General features: G+C 41.1%; 1 protein-coding gene across 9 annotated transcripts in view; it reads right to left on the bottom strand.

The window, feature by feature from the left end:
* Window positions 1-17,315, bottom strand: part of DACH1 (dachshund family transcription factor 1) — a 395,668-nt gene that overhangs the window by 241,979 nt on the left and 136,374 nt on the right. For all 9 annotated transcript variants that reach the window (XM_040425367.1, XM_040425366.1, XM_040425368.1 and 6 more), the window contains exon 2: window positions 12,610-12,725. In XM_040425367.1, the coding sequence (XP_040281301.1) occupies window positions 12,610-12,725 (116 nt within the window). The remainder of the gene's footprint in view (window positions 1-12,609; window positions 12,726-17,315) is intronic.

The raw sequence follows: 17,315 nt of genomic DNA, 5'->3' as shown, positions 1-17,315 counted from the left end.
ATTAAAAAATTTTCAAAAATCAAAATCAAAAATAGCTCCTCCTATGTCCCGGCGCATGTGCAGACCGGAAAGCCGGATACGGCGATGCGGCAATTTCCGGAACACTTGGTACCGGATCCGGCATTAATACATCTCTATGGAAATTAAAGTGCGGCATGGAAATTAAACAATACGGCAAGTGCAGTATTGTTCCGGGATTTTGTCCGGGTAAAAAAAACTGCAGCAAGCTGTGGTATTTTGTCTGGTCAAATACCGTACAAGCGACAGAACAGAAGACATCCTGATGCATACTGAACGGATTGCTTTCCATTCAGAATGCATTAGGACAAAACTGATGTGTTTTTTTCCGGCATTGAGACCTTTTACCGGATTTCAATACCGGAAAAGAATAACGCTAGTGTGAAAGTACCCTAAGGGTTCTCATTTTTGTGCTGAAGATCTGATATATGACAGCATTATCCGTCCCTGCTGTAATTGATTTCACTGACAGCTTGGTGGTGGTCAATTCCTGACTTTGCTATGGGCCTTTTGGAATTCTAGTTATGCCACTGGTTTTAATGTGCAATATTTTGACCTCTCTACCCTCCTGAAGGCAGTGTTAAACTGCACACCCTTAATAGAAATGGACTACAAAGAGATATCAGAAATGTGCTGTAGATATAGCAGCCATTTACTTCTGATTTAATAGTAAACCCTTTTCCATTTCATTAACTTAGTACATATTGTCTTAGCTCCATCCATTCATGTCATTTTAATGGACAAGATACATATTTTCTAATCTTCAGCTTAATTCTGTTTACCTTATAAAAATAGATTTTCAGGGTTCAAAATTTCGACTGAAACCTGAAATGTATATATTTTTTTCAGATTGTTATATTGCCATTTCCTTTCTTGTGCCCAACTTGACCAAGCTTGTAGAACATTCAATTACAGTGCTAGGAAACAAATAATAGCAAGAAATAATGTATGCATTTACACGGCTAGCATTCCTTGCTGTAGGGAATTAAAACAAACAAAATAAAATAAAATCAATCTTACAGTGAGTGAAGTTTTGATGTATACGTGTTGGCAGCTTTCACTGCCCAAAGCACTAAGTGAATGTTGCCATTTTAGAAATTCCTTGATTCAGTGCACTGCTTCGTGCGGGGCATTTTATGCCTGAGTTATGGCTAATCGAATCACCTGTTTAATGTTAAGGAGGGTCAAGGCTCTATTGATTGGCAGTCATCATAAGGCATCATAGATTTCAATTCTGTAACATTATGTCTTTGATTTACCTTGGTACCTTTTAGTTCAGTAGCCATTTATCCTGTAATCTGGCTCAACGGTGCTTAATGCCTTAGTTAAAACTCTGTAGTTTAAGTTGCCAATTTCCGCTGAGTGTAGGTATAGGCGTTTAGTGAGATACTAGTTTCCCCTTTTAGAATTTAATTGGGTTTTCTATTATTCAGAATCCAGGAGGCTTCTCTACTGGTGGCTGTTTGCACACATGGAAACTTGATACCTGTCTTGTTTGATTGTAGTGCCGCTGCAGGGAAAACAGGACATGACAGGGTGTCTACAGGAATCAATACAGATGAACAAAGCAGTGAAAACATGATGGCCCTTGACAACAGGAAAATTTCTTGCTACTGAATCATTTTAGATGGTCACACAGTTTTGCATAAATCAACAGGAGAAACTTTGTAATATATGTTATCAGAGAAAAATTTCTCAATTTGTCTTCTTATCAGCTATTATCCCCTCTAACTTCCCAAACTAACAATGTCAGAATTTTCTGCAAATTCCTTCTTTTCAGACTGAGATGGGCTGTTGTTTCTTTAAAAGATCTGATAACAAGCTCCCATAGTAGTCTACAGAGAAGGGAGGGGGAGTAGTGAGCTGAGTGAGAAGTAGAGAGACAGTCATGTGCAGGGGCTCGTTTTCTGCAGGAAGAGCTAACGTTTTTATTAGTACCATGTTTGGGTGCATATGATTTTGTGATCATTCAATATTACACGTTTTTAGGGCAAAGTGACCAGAAAATGACTATTTTAGCACAGTTTTATTTATTTTTTTAACAGCGTTCACCTGACGGGGTAGATCATGTGACATCTTTATAGAGCGAGTCGTTAGGGAGGCGGCGATGCCTAAACCTAACATGTGTAAGTTTTACACAGTAAAAGCATTTTTAGGCTACTTTCACACCTGCGTTTAGGTCGGATCCGTCTGGTATGTGCCCAGACGGATCCGCACCTATAATGCAAACGCTTAGATCCGTTCAGAACGGATCCGTTTGCATTACCATGAACATGCATTATTATTTTTTGTTCATAATAATGCAAACGGATCCGTTTTGACTTTACATTGAAAGTCAATGGGAGACGGATCCGTTTGAAAATTGAGCCATACTGTGTCAACTTCAAACGGATCCGTTTCCATTGACTTACATTGTAAGTCTGGACGGATCCGTTTGCCTCCGCACAGCCAGGCGGACACCTGAACGCTGCAAGCTGCGTTCAGGTGTCCGCCTGCTGAGCGGAGGACAAACGGAGCCAGACTGATGCATTCTGAGCGGATCCGCATCCATTCAGAATGCATTAGGGCTGGACGGATCCGTTCGGGGCTGCTTGTGAGAGCCTTCAAATGGAACTCACAAGCGGAGCCCCGAACGCTAGTGTGAAAGTAGCCTTAAAAAGAAAATAATCTGTTTTTGAGTTGCTTTTTTTGTGGGATGTGGTGATGGTTTTATTGGTACTATTTTGGGGTGCATACAAATTTTTGTTCACTCGTTATTACACTTTTGGTGAGGCAAGGTGACAATGGCTATTTTGATCTCTTTTTATTTTTTTACTATACATGATTTTATTAGGTGAAAGGGCCTTTTTATTTTTACTTGAAACTTTTATTTTTTATTATTAAAAAACACATTCTTTCCATTTTTATTTATTTTTTACTTTTTTTTTTTTGTCCCACTGTGGGACTTCAACGTTTCAGGGTTTGATACTTGTTTCAATGCAGTACAATACATGCTGTATTGTGCTGCATTGAACTATCAGTGTAGTACACTGACAGTTGCCTAGGAGAACCAGCCTGAGGGCCGGATCCCCAAGGCTTCCAAAGATGTCAGGCTCTGATGCTTGTGTAAGGTATTGAGGCTGCTATAGCAACCATTGGCCCCCTGTTACCGCAGCTGGGGGGGGGGCGATTGAGTCAGAAGGAGCCTCCTCCCTCTGTAAACCTTGCACGTGCCACAGTCAGAGCTGATCGCGGCATGTGAAGGGTCAATCCGCTAGCAGCCGGGCCCATGCTTCTAATTGGGCGGCTGCAGGATCACATCACGTACATGCACGTGGGGGTGCGGCAAGAGACTGAATTCCCCGACGTACACGTACGTGAAAATGCGCAAAGGGGCTAACCATAACAGGCCTGTAAGCAAAATCACATAGAGGTACATGATTATTAGTTAGCCGGTTAAAAAGCTAGATTCTGAAATCAGCATGTTACAAATACTAAGATAGGAATGAGAAAAGAAGAACTATGTATTGTGGCATGACTTTGCTATGTCCTATTATTCTTTATTAGCATGTTATGTTTCAGTAACACAGCCATGTTTTCTTTTAATTAGTTACCAGGAAGGAAGCTGGTGCGTTCTTCTGAAATGTGCCTTTACATAAAGCATGACATATTTTTAGAACGTATTCTTGAGAGGAATGTGTACACTTATCTAAATCATGCAGTGAAAGATGGACTTGTCATTAGCTCCAATATAATTCTGTTATAGACAAAGCAGTTTGACCACAATGAAGTTATTTTCTGCATCTGGAGTAAACAATTGCAAATGTCTTTCTCATCAGTGGAAAGAAATCATAACAATAGCTTTGTAATACAATCCACAGAGCAGTAATGTGAGCGGGAGCTATTCTGAGCTCTCTGGATAGTTAATTAAATGAAGGGAACATTGTGCTGGATACCAATAAGCCCTACTACGACGCAAGTGTCACAAATATGTTGAAACACGTAAATGTGCAGACTCTTGTGATCATATTTTAAAGTGTCTAAAATAATTCCTATTCCTACAAAAAAGGTAACATATAAAGTGTATTATTATATATTGTATGTACTGTAGATACAGGGCTCCAGACAAAAAACAATAACCTGAAAAATTTAGGAGCCAAACTAAAATTTTTAGTCGCCAAACTTAAAATACATATAATTACGGTATAATAAAAAAAAAAAGATTTCGATACCATAAAAAAGTATTGCAATACTCGATACCACGTGAAAAAAATAAAACACCAAAAAAGCCGCGTGCATTCCAGATTTTATGGAACGTCTGGACCATAATAGAACAGTCCTAACCTAATTTTTGTTGGAACAAGGTGACAAAAAAATGGCAAATTGCAAGTTTTTTTTTTTCTTTTTCTGTTACGGCGTTCACCGCATAGGAGATATTTTTAAATATTTTAATAGTTCACACTTTTTTGGGCGTGGCGATATGTAATTTTTTTTTATTGTTTATATATTTTATATGTAAAATTGGTCAAGGAGGTGATTTATATTTAATATTATGGTTTATTTAATACCTATTTACCCCCTTAGGGGCTAGAACCTGGGATCTTTCATCCCTTGTCCTTTTCACCCTGATAGCGCTCTATCAGGGTGAATAGGACTTCACACTCTCCCTGCTGCCCTGTGCTCTGTGCACACAGCAGCAGTGAGCTGACTATGGCAGCCAGGACTTCAGTAGCGTCCTGGCTGCCATGGTAAACGATCTGAGCCCCAGGCTTACACTGCTGGGGCTCCAATCGGAAGCTGTCACTGCCACCAATGATAATACTTGGGGGGTTGGGGGGCGCAATGCACCACCAATGATAATACTTAGAGGGGGGGGCACTGCGCCACCAATGATTTTACTTTATAATACTGGGGTTGGGGGGGGTGTTTGGTGCACTGCACCACCAATGAATATTTTATACTATAATTAATACAAACGCAGGCGGCCATGCGGGTGCCGGACATATCCCATACCTGGCACCCAGCCTCTATGACTGCGCGCTGCGATCCGCCGCTATTAACCCCTCAGATGTCTTACCTAGGGTTGTCACGATACCAAGATTTAGATACCATAAAAAAGTATTGCGATACTCGATACCACGTGAAAAAAATAAAACACTAAAAAAGCCGCGTGCATTCCAGATTTTATGGAACGTCTGGACCATAATAGAACAGTCCTAACCTAATTTTTGTTGGGACAAGGTGACAAAAAAATGGCAAATTGCACGTTTTTTTTGTTTTTTTTTCTGTTACGGCGTTCACCGCATAGGAGATATTTTTAAATATTTTAATAGTTCACACTTTTTTGGGCGTGGCGATATGTAATTTTTTTTATTGTTTATATATTTTATATGTAAAATTGGTCAAGGAGGTGATTTATACTTAATATTATGGTTTATTTAATACCTATTTACCCCCTTAGGGGCTAGAACCTGGGATCTTTCATCCCTTGTCCTTTTCACCCTGATAGCGCTCTATCAGGGTGAATAGGACTTCACACTCTCCCTGCTGCCCTGTGCTCTGTGCACACAGCAGCAGTGAGCTGACTATGGCAGCCAGGACTTCAGTAGCGTCCTGGCTGCCATGGTAACCAATCGGAGCCCTAGGCTTACACTGCTGGGGCTCCAATCGGAAGCTGCCACTGCCACCAATGATAATACTTGGGGGGTTGGGGGGCGCAATGCACCACCAATGATAATACTTAGAGGGGGGGGCACTGCGCCACGAATGATTTTACTTTATAATACTGGGGTTGGGGGGGTGTTTGGTGCACTGCACCACCAATGAATATTTTATACTATAATTAATACAAACGCAGGCGGCCATGCGGGTGCCGGACATATCCCATACCTGGCCCCCAGCCTCTATGACTGCGCGCTGCGATCCGCCGCTATTAACCCCTCAGATGCTGCACCTGGGGGGTTAATAGCGGCGGATTGCAGCGCGCAGTCATAGAGGCTTGGTGCCTGGTATGGGATGTGTCCGGCACCCGCATGGCAGCCTGCGTTTGTATTAAGCATAAACGATATTTATTGGAGGCGCAGTGGCCATAGCCCCTCCCCTCCTCCTCCCTGCTATCAGCCCATTGGTGGCAGCGGCAGCAGCAGTACAGGAGGGAGGGACTGCCTCCTTCTCCCCTGTGCTGTTGAGATTAGAACATGGCACGCTCTGAGAGCAGCGCGTGCCATGTCAGTAATGTGAAAGCGGCAGAGGTCTAGGCGCAAATGGCGATAAGACTACAAAGTCTTATCGCCATTTAGCAATTCTAGGTCGCATTTGCGACCATTTTGGTCGCCATCTGGAGCCCTGTAGATAGCTTTCTGGATATAATTTAGTGAATGCCATTCCATGTTTTCTACTTCCTGTACTGATTTTTTAACTTTCTCTTTGTTTGGACTTTTAGCATTACAAACAGTCTCACTTAACTTCCTCAGTCAGACCATCACTGTGACTAAAAAGAGCCCGCTGTGGCGACTCAATTAGAGCATCACTCACTACACTAATTCATGCAACGCTGTTCTATGGGCATCTTTATCTAGGCCTATCAAGAGAACAATAGAGCTATTATACTGTTATTCCAATTCTACCCTTACTTTTATACTAGCAGATAACATCTTCCTATCACTGCAGCAGTAAACTAATAATGGATTACCTATCTACAGTATATGGGCTTTTATCTTTCTGTGCTGACTGCTAGAGAAGGACAATATTTTCTATTTCATTTTCAATAGTATAGTACTGCTGAAATAAAAAAAAGTACTGTTATTTCAATTCTACGCCTACTATTGTCATGTGGATTACCTTTTAGCTAACATTTTGCTCTCACAGCAGTAGTAAACTTAAAATGGATTAGCTATCTTTATAGAATTTATATATATTGGCATAGAACTGACAAAATGTCAGAACTATCAGAAATTGTTTTCTATGAAAATTGAGTTTGAGTTTTAAAAATAAATAAATCCTTTTTGAATGAAGTGTCCCTTTAAGCATTAAACATGTCCAGTCCAAATAAAAGGAATTTTTGTGTATTTGTAACCATGCTCCACTCTGCCCAAGGTGTAAGAATTACCATCTATTAACTCAGAATTTCCTTACAGAACACATAGCAATAATAATGATAAGAATGTATGATAAGAATAAGCATAATAAAAATGTATGGTGATGATAATAATAATAATGTCTTTACATTTAACTTCTCTTTAGAGATAAAAAAAAAAAAGGGTGGGTACATCAAATGAAGAAATAAACTTTAAAATCAGTTTGTCTTCTGCTGGCCCTTTAAAAGTGACCATCTCAATCAAAGTCTAGGCCTAGCCAAGGACTCCCTGGGACTCTGGTGGGATAGTCAGAACTTGCCAATGGGAAAAATGTCTCACCAACCATAAGATCCACTACCAACTACAGTCTACTTTACTTATATTTTCATAACCAGATACTTTGATGGTTTCCACACTGCAAGGTCAGAATTTTCCTATAGGTACAGTGGGCCTTGGGGAAAGATGTGCTGAAGGGGAAATGTACACATTAATGCACTGAATAATGTGTATGAATACAAACCTTGTCTCCATTCATATATTGATTAGTCACTCACAGAGCAGTGAAAGTAAGAGGAGGACATCTAGGAAAGTAACATGCTGTAGGCAGTAGAGGGTGCTAGTTGTGAGACGCACACTACAATATTTTAGTTTATTTAGTCGAGCAGCAAATGTATATCTTTAAGGGGTGCAGAGGTAGCAGTTGCACATAGGCCCATAGGTTTGAGGGGGCCCAAAGACACCAACACTATAAAACACACATATTAAAACCAGGATTTTGGTATGGCTTACTTGATGGGCAGAGCATAGGTCCCAAGTCTATTTGCGCCCACAGACTCCTGATACAATGTGAGTAAAATTTTGTAAAACAAAGTATGATAAAAAAAAAAAATATTTTTAAGGTCCCAAATCACATAATCACAATACTATGATGCATTGCGATATATTCAAACATACATAGATAGATAGCTCATGATAAAGTAATTAACATTCACAGAATATACTGTAAATTAAAGCACAAGTAATGCTGCATTTACAGTACATGCTGCGATTGGGCACACAATGGTAGGGAAGAAAGAGTTCCTTCCCAATAAATGGCTGCTCATTAGCGGAGGTGCAGCGATCACCTCTACAACAAGAGGACGAGCGATGGTTGCTGCATTTTTCTGGGCAGCAGAGTTCTGTTTAGAAAGCACAATTTGCTGCCCAGAAACAATAGTTTAGGATTCAGCGAGAACGATTGTTTCACCACAAAACAAGTGTTTAGCTCGTTCATCGTGTGATCTGCCCAACAATCGGGCAGTGTAAATCCACCTAAATGAGTAGCCACTCTACGTGGCATAAGAAGAACAGATGGACAAATTTACTAATGTTATTGCTCCTAGACTGTAGCATCAAAGTTCTGCGCCACATACATTTACATTAGGTTCTAGGTTTATTTATATACTAGCTGAAGGACCCGGCTTTGCACGGGTATATTTCATCAATTTAACTTAATGTTTGTGCGTGTCATTAAAATATATCGACAGTATCCACTATAACAGTTACATCTACAGTACCCCGCTCTCTTATCAGTGACCTCCACAGCCCCGCATGCCTTAATACTGACCCCCCCTACTGTGCTGAGACCCCTTAAAATGGGACGTCCACAGCAGCCCACCCCCTTAACTTTGACCATCACAGCAACCTGACCCTTTAACAGTGAGTTTTACAGCACCCCACCCCCTTTACAATGACCTTCACAGGGGCCAGCCCCCTTAACAGTGACCTCTACAGCACCCGCCCCTTAACACTGACCATAGGTTAAAGTCTCCTTAACTGTGACTAGAGATGAGCGAATTTCTCAAAAACTCGATTCGGCTGGTTCGACGAATTATTGGAAAAAATTTGGTTCGATCCGAATTTACTTGCGGTGAATGGCGATAAAAAACTGCTATTTCCTGGCTGCAGAGTGCCTTTATAGTGGTGTAGAACACTATGCCTTGCAGTAACACGCATAGGGAGTCTGCTTTGGTAGTGAAATAATACTGTAAGTCAGTATGACATGCAGATGACAGGCGTCACTCTTAGAATCACTGCACACTTCACTGATTTGGGCAGTTACGGCGCCAAAACTGACCAAATAACTCAAGTGTAAACTCGGCCTTACAGGTCGATGTTAGCGTCAATAAGAAGTGCACTCCTTTTACCTCGTCAGTAGCTAATTCCACAAAGATGTCTACAGAACCTGTTCTACTAAACGCTTATACAAGTAGAGCCCCCCAACAGAATGGAGAGGGTGTCAGCAGCAAGTTTGTGTTGACGTCACTGATTATTTTGTCCTTCCTCTCATCCGTCAGCACAATAACTCCCAAAAAACAGATCCTGTCTGTGGAGCATCCACGTTCACTTGGTCAGCAATTGGTCAGTATTCCATCAGTATTGCTAAAGCCCCCCAAAAAAACAGGAGTGGATCCAAAACAGAGATGACATGTGAAGGGAATATTTGCATGTCTTCTGTGTTTTGTACCCACTCCTGCTTTTGGCTACCAAATCATAAACCAATACTGATGCAAAATAGGGACCATGTCATGAAGGCTTTACAGCTGTTACATAGACAGGATCTGTTGTGCATCTCATTTTTCCTTCCTTCTGACAGATCAGAAGAAGGGTCAAATAAATGATGATCTCAGCCAGGCCGAAAGGTAAAATAGTGGCCAGGTCATGAAGTGTGGAGGGTGGGAACAGCATGAGAAGTCCAGAGAGTGGCCCTATGACATAGTGGTGAGGTGGAAGCAGCATGAGGAGACCTCAGAGTGGCCCTATGACATAGTGGTGAGGTGGAAGCAGCATGAGGAGACCTCAGAGTGGCCCAATGACAGAGTCTGGAGGTGGCAGCAGCATCATCAGGAGGCCAGAGAGTGGCAAGGTGACATAGTGTTGAGGTAACAGCAGCATCAGGAGACAACATAGTGGCAAGGTGACATAGTGTGGAGGTGGCAGCAGCACCAGGAGACCACAGAGTGGCAAGGTGGCATAGTGTGGAGGTGGCAGCATCAGGAGACCACAGAGTGGCAAGGTGACATAGTGTAGAGGTGGCAGCAGCATCAGGAGACCACAGAGTGGCAAGGTGACATAGTGTGGGTGTGGCAGCAGCATCAGGAGACCACAAAGTGGCAAGGTGACATAGAGTGGAGGTGGCAGCAGCATCAGGAGACCACAGAGTGACAAGGTGACATAGTGTGGAGGTGGCAGCAGCATCAGAAGACCACCGAGTGACAGAGTGGGGAGGTGGGTGGCAATACCAGTACCAGATGAAGATGGTGGGTGAAAGAAGGAGCACTTGGCATCAGATGTGTGGCATCAGGCGGGTGGCAGCATCAGAATAGTAGCTGAGGCAGGTAGCCAGAAGAAACCGGTCTCTTTTGTCAAAGTGTTGGTGTGGCACAATGGATGATCTAGTCTGATGCATCAGGCATTGGTGGGTGGAAATCCTGGCAGATCCACGCCTGATTCATCTTGACAAAGGTCAGACTCTCCACATTTTGGGTGGACAGGCGGGTTCATCTTGGGGTAACTATGGTCCCTGCCGCATTAAACACCCGCTCTGATGCCACACTACTCGTTGGGCAGGACAGCTTTTCCAGGGCAAACTCGGCCAGTTGCGGCCACAAATCCAGTTTGGCTGCCCGGTAGTCCTGCGGATCTTCAATGTGAGGTGGCAGGGTGCTGTCCATGTATGCCACCAACTGCTGGTTCAGGTCAGCATCAAGAGACCACAGAGGGTCAAGGTGACATAGTGTGAAGGTGGCAGCATCAGGAGACCACAGAGTGGCAAGGTGACATAGTGTGGAGGTGACAGCAGCAAAAGGAGACCACAAAGTGGCAAGGTGACATAGTGTGGAGGTGGCAGCAGCATCAGGAGACCACAGAGTGGTAAGGTGACAGTGTGGAGGTGGCAGCAGCATCAGGAGACCACAGAGTGACCCAGTGAAAGAGTGGGGAGGTGAGTGGCAAAACCAGTACCAGCTAAAGATGGTGGGTGAAAGAAGGAGAACTTGGCATCAAATGTGTGGCATCAGGCGGGTGGCAGCATCAGAATAGTAGCTGAGGCAGGTAGCCAGAAGAAACTGGACTCTTTTGACGGAACTGCCTGCTTGAATCCTCTGCCGCAAGTGTGAAAATACCCTTAAAGCTGACCTACATCTGCTTAGAAAAATGGTTAGGTTGTTATGGAAACCTAGAGTAAAACTGTGTGTATGTAGAGACTAAGGGCCTACGAGCTTCTATTGGCTGATAAGGGTCATCTGACCAGGCTTCTATTGGCTAATGCATTTTTGGGGAATATCTCAGGAACCGTATGTGCTAGAGAGCTGTGATCTGGTCTAAAACCTTCATGGACACCTGATGTACCTGTGTGCCAAATTTCATGATTGTAAATGCGACGGTGCGGATTCCTTTAGCGGACATACATATACACACACACATACATACACTCAGCTTATAAATTAGATTTGCATAGGCTGATTCATAAAGGTAATGGTAAAACATCACAGTTTCCTCTTAATCATATAGCAAAGATTTTAGAAAGTATATGGAAATTAACAAAAAGGTAACTTTTACTAGATCGCAAGAAAAGGTTTGGGTATATATACAAATTAGTGAGAACAAAACACAATGGTAAAAAAAAAAATTAAAATATTGCCTCTTGAGCAATCAGAACCACGTCAGACATATGGGAGTTTACTGGGTCATTCTGACTGCAGACTGATACTTGGTGCGAGACTCCTATCTTGACATTGCAAGCTGTAAGGGGACATAAGCTGGCCCTAGAAATGCCAGAAGTGAAAGGAGGGAAGGAGCCCTGTTATTCCCTGCCTGACAAAACAGGAGCACCCTCCCCAGTGGGGGCGACCCCATCAGGAACCTGTCCCTGTGGCAGACGTAGCTCCAAAAAAGTCCCTTACTCTAAGAAGGGAAGGGACCCTGTTAGTCCCTGCCTGACAAATATATGTCAGGAACCTGTCCCTGCAGCGGTTGTATCCCTAAAACAGTACCCGCACTCTTGACATGGCCGCATTCTGATACATTGGTGAGACGAGGGGGATTTTTACCCCGCATCTAGTAACAACCTGTCAGCTTTTCTGGGCTATTCTGTTAGATAACTCTACATTTTTATTGTCATCTAGTAAAAGTTACATTTTAGTTAATTTCCATATCTTCTTTAAAATCTTTTTAGATTTATTTATGAAGCAAATGCCATAAGGAATAAAGTATTGCACCTAGCTTGTGTTTTTTTTTGTTTTGGAGCTCAACAAGGAGGCATGGCTTAGCAAAGGGGGGTGCAGATGCAACCATGTGCGCCAAAAAATGTGTGCAAAAAAACCCAATCCCTAGGTGGTTAAAGTAAGAGAAAAGTGTCAAACCATGCACGAAATTTATCATCCAGCGGATGGTCTCCATTTTAGACAGGATTAGTAAATCCGGCCCAGTGACTATCAACGTGAACTCGTCTTTAGAGATGACTTCCATACTGTGTTATAAGTAAATGTTACAGTACCTGTGGGTGGGATCATCCCAGGAGACATTAGGCCAGGCACACTGTGGGGCATAATATGGGGATTCTCTGGTGAGGTAACACTCTGCGTTCGTTTGGGAGGTCTTCCTGGTCTGGAGCTGGAAGAAAAGAGAGAAGTTTTAAAAAAAAATTTTTTAAAAAATTTAAAACCAGAAACGGCTGCATAAAACATCATTTGGAAGTTGTTTCAAGTGGTAACATGGACTGTAAATAAATTTGTTTCAAGGACGGTTGCTTTTGCAGTTAGATGTAATAGACTTCCATCACTAATTAGATTACATGCTGAATTCATTTTCCTCATTGAAGATCAGCCACTCTTGATGCATAATTCATAGCCTGTACCTCGTTACCTGCTTCTTCATATTAATATCTATACACAGTTTGAATTGCCTCGTTTGCATATGCTAAAGTTCTGCATGCAGCCTTCAGCATGAAAATTATGCACTAACTTGTAATAATTATTACAGTCAGCCAGCTATTGATTTATGAGACTTTTAAAAACCAAATATGTGTAGTACTTGTAATGAATGATATTTTAAGGTTCTTCAGGAAATTAAAAGGCAATGGCTGCCTTAGGAAATGTTCTGCTTGTTTGATTTAATACTACAGTTAGCTGGGAGGTGGAATGAAAGAGTGATTCAGACCTATAGCACATTTTTCGATGATATGTTTTATTACTTCGCACTGCTAGCCTGATATCTAGATGATAAATGACAATACATATCTAACGTGTGAAAAGGTCTTACAATTTCTTTATTTTTTGTCATTTAAAGATTAGTCAAGTTATGGCTTAACTCTTTCTCCCCTGAGAGCTGGAATATGCTATCATGCAGTTTTATTACCGTTGCTCGCACCGTACAGTGTATTTAAAGGACAAAGTAACAAAGGCACAACACACAAAGCCTTATATTGTAGCAGGTTCCTACATGATAGCATACAATAAGTGCTACGTCATATAACATCAGCTCAATCCTGCACTATGCCTTATTTCTATGCACAAATTAATTTAAGGCACACATATTACTTTTTAAAAATCTACAGTCCGAATTATACATCATGTTAAACTGTTTAATATCCACTAATGGTGGAAGAAGCAGTACTTCAAAATGACTTCAATGTGATGTGCAAAATGTATTCACCCATGGTCTACATTGCAACATTTCAGCTCCTTCACTGGAAATGGTTCTAATAAGGGGCTGAACTATTACATTCTAGACCATGGGTGAATGAATGTTGCACATCATATGGATGTCAATTTGGAGTGCTCTTCCTTCATTTGTTTCTCTTGGCCTGGATTGTGGACACCTAGGCTGGTTCTTGGAAGCTGTGCACCCAGTGTTACTTCATCTTCTTGTCTATGCCAATAATGGTTGGTGGGGACCATGGGTGAATGAATGTTGCACATCATATGGATGTCAATTTGGAGTGCTCTTGCTTCATTTGTTTCTCTTGGCCTGGATTGTGGACACCTAGGCTGGTTCTTGGAAGCTGTGCACCCAGTGTTACTTCATCTTCTTGTCTATGCCAATAATGGTTGGTGGGGCACAGGCAAGAGGAATGATAAGTGATAGTAAAACCTGTCAGTACAATAGGAATGCTTGTTTTAAATTAGCACAATCAGAAGTTGAAAGCATATTAGAAATCCTCCATCTCAAGTTTAGTCTATGATGTGTCCCTCTGTAGCAGACACTGTAAGTACTGTAATGTGAGGCATGCACCATGCATTAATTCCATTGAGCAAGTGCAACAAAAACATTACAAAACACTTGTAACTCATTTTACTAATGTTTCTATCAATTAAAACGACACTTGCCACTGCATCAAACTATAAGAGTTCTGGAAGGGAAGACGGCATAGCCATGTGTACTGATTCTGAACAGCAGTATTAAGAGTACCTCCAGGTCTGTCATCAACTCGTGAGAACTCCACAAGCCACTGTATACAGTGAATCCTAGAGGAGGAAACCTCCATAATTCCCACAATACAACATGAGATGGAACATGCCACTAATTTTCCGACAGATTATATAAGAATGAATGAAAACAAATTTAGCATGCCTCAATATACAACGCCAGAGGAACACAGAGGTACAGTATGGGTCATTAGCAGGCTATAGACCACATATTATGGATCCACACAACGCAGATCTGTAATATAGCCTTGTGATGATGTCTAAAACATAAAGTCATCCTACTGGTAGAGATGACTAAATGAGCTATAGATATTCAGATAAACAGTGATTGGTTTGCTAATCTTTATCATCGTAATAGTAGCGTGTGGCTGCACTATAATACAACCACTTTTTCAGAATTCATTTTACTATAATTTGGATAATCTTCCCCTAAAAATAATATTTCTGATTACAGAACATTTTTTTTTTCCCACAGGCAAGTTAAAAAGATGAATGTTTGATATCAGAATGTCAGGTTATAGACAAATGTATCACAGTCAATAGGTATTTTAATAAACAATCAATACATTCATTAAAGGTTTTCTTTATACTTTAATGATGGAGAGCAGGGACCAAGGGAATTATCCAGACCTTCTACATAAAGAACTAGTATATGTCATCCTGAATGTGACACACTGGGAAGCCATATAGCCAGTTCACACTGATTCACTGTGATTGTGACCGTTGTTCTTCTGTAGCAGTTAGCACAGAGAAATAAAACTCCAATATAAATCAGTAACCCAATGTTATTTTACTGCTGCTGTAAGGGAAAGATGCTAGGCCTGTGTCACATCTGCGTTTAAGCAGATCCGGCAGGCTGTCCCCCCAGGAACAGCCTGCCGGATACACCACTGCAATGCAGTGCCGGAATTCCGTCCGTCCTCAATCACTATAATGGGGACTAGAGATGAGCGAATTATTCAAAAATAGGGGTCTGATACAGAGGTCTGAAAAGGAATGGGGGTATGTTGAGGGTCTGATCTGAGGTCTGATGGAGTTTGGGGGGTTTGATAGGGGTCTGATCTGAGGATGGATGAAAAATATTTATTTTCTCTTTTATATCCTAGGTACGTCTTATGGTCTTGTGCGTCTTATTAAGCACAGAAATACGGTACATAAAATATTCATATTTAGGCCTCATGCACAAGAACATATTTTCTTTCCGTGTCCTTTCCGTTTTCTTTGCGGACCATATGCGGAACCATTCATTTCAATTGGTCCGCAAAAAAAGGAAATTACTCTGTGTGCATTTCGTTTCCGTATGTCCGTTCCAAAAATAAAAAGAACATTTCTTATTATCGTCTGCATTACAGACAAGGATAGGACTCTTCTATTAGGGGCCTGCTGTTCCTTTCCGCAAAATACGGATTGGACACCGACGTCATCCCTATTTTTTTGTGGATCCGTGTTTTGTGGACTGTAAAATACATACGGTCGTGTGCATGAGGCCTAAGGCTGTTAATATGCAAAAAAAATGATAGTACTGTACTGCAAATTATAGATTTCTCATCCATCCATCTCTTAAAATGTTTACTTGCTTCCAGTAAGGCCATATTTATGAACATGCCACCATATAGACAAATTAGACGTCACTACTTGTTTTTGTACCTGATTGGTTTTTATATTTGCCAATTAGCACTTTTCAAATCTCAAAAAGATAACATAAGATACAGATGTAATTCCTGAGGAATTCTGCATTTCCTTTCCAAGAACAGAAACTCGAGTTCAAACACAAAACAATTACTGCATGCATGAAGTTATTTTTTTCTATTGACTTAGTAACAAATTGGATCCCCAAAAGCTAACAGGATCAAATACATAAAAGATAAACATTTAGCTTAATGACATCAACAGTCAAGCAAAACCATCTGTGTTTTACTTCAGAAGTGATCAGAGGATATTCCTTTGTTTACACTAAAGATAATCACAAGGTTTATATTACTGCATTCAATTTGAGGAAGAAAAAAATAGAACATGCAACCTCTAAGGCCCAGAGGCAGCAATATGTTACAAATGCAGGATTTCTCTCATTTTATGTTTTGTATCCATGGTAAAACAATAGAATTGAACTTTCCCTGAACTTTTCTCCTATAATGGCCGCAGTACAAGTTAGAACCTGATGCTATCACTTTAGCGGCTGGTAATGCTATCAAATTTTTCTGCAACTTTATCAGCTCTATGAAAAGATCAGTTTTAATATACCTGATTGTTGGATACAATTGGGCCGCTAGGGACTGCTGACATCAAGCACACATCCTGTTTCCATGCTACCCATTTACATACGGAACTTATTTAAACAATGAAATTCATTTACAAGAATGCAGTCACTTAATATATTTACAATTGATTACACGTTTCTGAATTTCACGTTAAGAGGGTTTATTTTACATTGGAACAAAACATTTCCTTAAAGTAAGAAAGGGCAAGTTATACTATATTATTCATTATAACAGTATCTAGCCCTGTTATCTGCTACACAGATAGAGACACAAGTGATTCCATCATATTGTAGGGGCTGTTATTGGCTGTGTTACTGTCACTGTTATGGTGGCACTCTGGAGCTTCCAGTTGCATGTCCCTTACTGGGTTCTACAAACCTTGGAGATATGTTTGCTTCATAACTTCTACTAAATGTCCTGATCAACTATAATCATTAGCTTTTCTTAACTTTCTGAGACAACTGAGTAGTCAAAACACCACAAATCTGCCACATAAGCCAAAAGATTCATGTCATGCA

This window comes from Bufo bufo, chromosome 3 (genome assembly GCF_905171765.1).
Source record: "Bufo bufo chromosome 3, aBufBuf1.1, whole genome shotgun sequence".
NCBI classification, from domain to species: domain Eukaryota; kingdom Metazoa; phylum Chordata; class Amphibia; order Anura; family Bufonidae; genus Bufo; species Bufo bufo.
Note: the sequence above shows the minus strand (reverse complement) of the source record. Positions and strands in the feature narration are given on the sequence as shown.